This window comes from Boleophthalmus pectinirostris, unplaced genomic scaffold, assembly GCF_026225935.1.
Source record: "Boleophthalmus pectinirostris isolate CB_2022bp ecotype Guang Dong unplaced genomic scaffold, ASM2622593v1 HiC_scaffold_15, whole genome shotgun sequence".
NCBI lineage: Eukaryota > Metazoa > Chordata > Actinopteri > Gobiiformes > Gobiidae > Boleophthalmus > Boleophthalmus pectinirostris.
Window position 1 is genome coordinate 2067505 of NW_026571070.1, and position 5000 is coordinate 2072504.

Genomic DNA, 5000 nt, shown 5'->3' on the forward strand with positions numbered 1-5000 from the left:
TGAACGAAGAAAACGTCCGGGACCCAGATCTTCTTGACGAGTCTCGAGTCGAACGTCCTGCTCTGGTTGTTCTGAGACGGAAACGACAGGCGCTCGTCCTTCCAGTAGTGACGCAGGTACAGGGTCATGGTGAAGTCCTGATCAGACAGGGGCAGACAGGGGCAGACAGGGGCAGACAGGTGAGGACAGGTGCAGAGACAGGAGCAGAGACAGGTGCAGGGACGGAGAAACACTTTTTATTATTCAACTTCTTTTAGTCGACAGAAACATCCACTTTTGTCTTTTTAATACTTTGGTACTTTGCGGTGACGTCACGCTGGGGGTGTTCTACATGTTACTCTATGGTAGAATGTTCAGCAGTTACCGTGGTGACACAATCCAAACATTAACATTAACATTAACACAGACACATTTTTTAAAGATGGTCTGAAAAGTCAAGAAAAAAACAAAAAAAAAAAAAAACACACACAATGTGATGGTGACGGGTCTAGAGCAAGTCTGGTCTGGTCTGGTTCTGGAACAGGTCTTGTTCTAGAGCAAGTCTGGTTCTAGAGCAGGTCTGGTGTGGTCTGGTTCTACAGCAGGTCTGGTTCTGGAGCAGGTCGGGGTCTAGAGCAGGTCTGGTTCTAGAGTCTGTCTGGTCTGGTTCTGGAGCAGGTCTGGGTCTAGAGCAGGTTTGGTTTGGTTCTGGAGCAGGTCTAGATCAGGTCAGATGTTCTGGATGTTCTGGATGTTCTCACCATGTTGACCTCAGAGATGCTGTCGATGCTCTCCACCTGAACGTCGATGCCCACAGGGATCGCAGAACCTGACCAGAAACAAAACACAACAGACGACAAGAGACCGGGTTTAGTCCTGGTTTAGTTCTAATATGTACATGGTTGAGTCCTGTTTAATCCTGGTTTAATAGTTGTTCAGTCCTGGTTCAGTCCTGGTTTAGACCTGGTTCAGTCCTGGTTCAGTCCTGGTTCAGTCCTGGGAAAGACCTCCTGTCCTGTTGGTATTTCCTGAGTCCTGGTTTAGACCTCGTACTTAACCCACTTTGAGGAAACCTCACTCTGCTCCGTCGTGTGAGTCTAACCCGTGGTTATGACGTCGGTGCAGTCTATTTTCTGAAACTCACACTAATTTTAGGATTTCCCTTCGGCCCAAACTATCACCTCCAGGAAATATCCACATCCCAAACACAGAGACTGAAGAAGAGCTGATGGTCCAGTGAGACTCGAACCCACAACCTCCAGACCAGGACCAGGACCAAGACCAGGACTAAACCAGGACCAGACCAGGACCAGGACCAGACCAGGACCAGACCAGGAATGAACCAGGACCAGACCAAGACCAGAACTGAATCAAAACTGAACCAGGTCTGAACCAGGACTAAAGCAGGACTAAACAGAGACTAAAACAGAACTGAACCAGGACTAATCTAGGACTAGACTAGGACTGGACCAGGACTAAAGGAAAACTGAACCAGGACTGAAACTGGACTGAACCAGGACCAAACCAAGACCAAACCAGGACTTAAAGCAGAACTGAACCAGGACTAAACCAGGACTAAACCAGGACTGAACCAGGACTAAACCAGGACTAAACCAGGTCTGTGTGGAGTCTGGCCTCGGCCTCGTGCCTGACAGGACATGGGCTAACCACTCTGCCACACTGAGCTAAGTCCGGTCTGTGGATTCAGTCCGTGGTCAGTTTGTCCTCACATGAACCGGACCAGGGTTTATTTTTCTGTTTCGAGTTCACGCCTCTCGTAAAAACACCTCACAAAAATAACGCAGAAGAAAAAAAAATGTAATTAAATAAAATAAATTAAAAATGAATAAAAATCCATACATTTGGGGATTTTAAAGCCTTATTCACACCGGATCAGTTTGTGGACCTTTGGTGATATTTAATAATTGTGGAGGAAGTCTGAGATTTTAATCCTGTGTGAATGCTCCATGTCTGTAATTTGTAAAGTACAAATTCTGCCACGAATGATCTACAATATTTCACCAAACACAAACGTCCGATGATAAAACTCGTCCCGTGTGAATCTGCCTCTCAGTGTTTGTTGTTGTAATTGCGTCTTTTCTGTCTGTTTTTTTCTTTCCATGTTCTTTTCTCTTTCACTGTCTAAAGTCCTGTTCACGCAGGATAAATACAACCTGGAGACGCCTGGTAATGTGCAAATTACTGCACCATCTCTGTGTTCCTCGCAGCAACATTCACGCGGGATAAACAAAGTCCGTAAATTACTGTATTTTACTGACGCTGACTGAGGCTCCGGTTCGACAGCAACTTTAAAATCTCCATGTGCTCACTGCTGCGTCCATGTGGGTCTGGAGCAGGTCTGGTCCGGTTCTAGAGTAGGTCTGGTCTGGGTCTAGAGCAGGTCTGGTCTGGGTCTAGAGCAGGTCTGGTCTGGGTCTAAAGTAGTTCTGCTCTGGTCTAGAGTAGGTCTGGGTCTAGAGCAGGTCTGGTCTGGGTCTGGAGCAGGTCTGGTCCGGTTCTAGAGCAGGTCTGGTCTGGGTCTAGAGTAGGTCTGGTCTGGGTCTAGAGCAGGTCTGGTCTGGGTCTAGAGCAGGTTCTGGTCTGGGTCTAGAATAGTTCTGGTCTGGGTCTAGAGTAGGTCTGGTCTGGGTCTAGAGTAGGTCTGGGTCTAGAGCAGGTCTAGTCTGGGTCTAGAGCAGGTTTGGTCTGGTTCTAGAGCAGGTCTGGTCTGGGTCTAGAGTAGGTCTGGTCTGGGTCTAGAGCAGGTCTGGTCTGGGTCTAGAGCAGGTCTGGTCTGGTTCTAGAGCAGGTCTGGTCTGGGTCTAGAGCAGGTTCTGGTCTGGGTCTAGAGAAGGTCTGGTATGGGTCTAGAGTAGTTCTGCTCTGGGTCTAGAGTAGGTCTGGTCTGGGTCTAGAGTAGGTCTGCTCTGGGTCTAGAGTAGGTCTGGTCTGGGTCTAGAGTAGGTCTGGTTCTAGAGCAGGTCTAGTCTGGGTCTAGAGCAGGTCTGGTCTTTGTCTAGAGTAGGTCTGGTGTGGGTCTAGAGAAGGTCTGGTCTGGGTCTAGAGCAGGTCTGGTCTGGGTCTAGAGTAGGTCTGGTCTGGGTCTAGAGCAGGTCTGGTGTGGGTCTAGAGAAGGTCTGGTCTGGGTCTAGAGTAGGTCTGGTCTGGTTTTAGAGCAGGTCTGGTCTGGGTCTAGAGCAGGTCTGGTCTGGGTCTAGAGCAGGTCTGGTCTGGGTCTAGAGTAGGTCTGGTGTGGGTCTAGAGCAGGTCTGGTCTGGGTCTAGAGTAGGTCTGGTGTGGGTCTAGAGAAGGTCTGGTCTGGGTCTAGAGTAGGTCTGGTCTGGTTTTAGAGCAGGTCTGGTCTGGGTCTAGAGCAGGTCTAGTCTGGGTCTAGAGCAGGTCTGGTCTGGGTCTGAAACTTTAAAATCTCCAGGTGCTCGATGCTGCGTCCACGTTTAGGCGACTTCTGTAAACAAGTAAAGGTCGTCGTGTCTCCAGTGTCTCATGTGGGACACTTTTGGGGTGTTTAAAGTTCACACTGGAGTCACATACGAGTCACATTTAACTGGAAATATAAACGACCTCGCAAAAACAATCAGATTTGACAAAAAAAATCTGAATTTAGCATTAAACCCTGCAGTCTGCACCCAGCCCTAGTAACTGAGAATATAACTTTGGTTCTATGAAAAGCTGGTTCAAAAAGGCCTTGTATTTTCAAATGAGCTGTTAGCTCCGCCCACTTGGCCCATTCCCTCTGAAGTTTGAACCATGACAGAGAATCGTGTGGCAGTAGTTTCCACATGGTTCTCATCCTACAACGTTTCTAATTGGACGAAACCATACATGGTGCATGTTTCTTTAAGGTTCTCATCCAACAAAAAGATTTTTTATGTTCAAGAAAAAATATTCAGACTCAGGTTTAGTTTTTATTAGGACTATTCCAGGTCTAAACCAGGACTATTCCAGGTCTAAACCAGGACTATTCCAGGTCTAAACCAGGTCTATAACGGGACTATTCTTTGGTTCTATGAAAAGTTTGTATTTTTGGTTAAACTGTTGTGTCTCAGTGTGTGTTAGACGTGTCTTTGTGTCACTTGTTGAGTTCAAGTCCGCGTGTCGGAGTCTAAACCGGTTGAGATCCGGCTCTGGTCTCTGTGGGCTCAGCTGGACTCACACACGTCTCATTTATTTGGTAAATTCTTGGCGCGTTTGTTGTTGACTTCGTCCTGCGCAAAAAAACGTCCAACAGAAACAGAACCTGCTCTTAAAGTCCCATCCCGGTCTAGTCCTGGTCTAGTCCCTCTTCAGTCCTGGTTCAGTTCTGGTTCAGTCCTGGTTCTTGGTGACCTCAAAACCCCCAAACCAACGTAAGAACTAAACTATTTGTCAAAACAAGTGCAAGACTGAGAAAAAACAGGACTAACCCAGGACTAAACCAGGACTAAACAAGAACCGAATCAGGGACTAAACCAGGACTAAACCAGGACTGAATCAGGGACTAAACCAGGACCAAACCAGGACTAAACCAGGGCCGAATCAGGGACTAAACCAGGACTAAACCAGGACTAAACCAGGACTAAACCAGGGCCGAATCAGGGACTAAACCAGGACTAAATCAGGACTGAATCAAGACCAAACCAGGACCAAACCAGGATTAAACCAGGACCAAACCAGGTCTAAATCAGGACTAAACCAGGACTGGATCATGGACTAAACTAGGACTAAACTAGGTCTGAATCAGGACTAAACCAGGACTAAAACAGAACTAAAGTGGGCCTAAACCCGGAGTAAACTGGTGACTGGACTGGAACTGAACCAGGACTAAACCAGGACCAAACCAGGACCAAATCAAGGACCAGGGACCGAACCAGGGACTAAATCAGGACAGAATCAAAATTGAAGAGTCTTAAACCTCGAGTAAACCTGGAATAAATCAGGACCTTAACTGGAACTAAACCAGGATTTTCACACATTTCTTTTAGCTGATGCAGTTGTGACTCTGTGAAAGTGACAGTGATCGT

At 47.3% G+C, this 5000-nt stretch overlaps 1 protein-coding gene across 1 annotated transcript in view; it reads right to left on the reverse strand.

The window, feature by feature from the left end:
• LOC110164322 (gamma-aminobutyric acid receptor subunit rho-3-like) overlaps positions 1-5000 on the reverse strand; it is a 27097-nt gene that overhangs the window by 12848 nt on the left and 9249 nt on the right. The window contains exons 2-3 of the mRNA XM_055151056.1: positions 741-808; positions 1-137 (exon numbers count right to left, since the gene is read on the reverse strand). The exon at positions 1-137 is cut by the window's left edge and continues 87 nt beyond it. Coding sequence (XP_055007031.1) covers positions 1-137; positions 741-808 — 205 coding nt within the window. The remainder of the gene's footprint in view (positions 138-740; positions 809-5000) is intronic.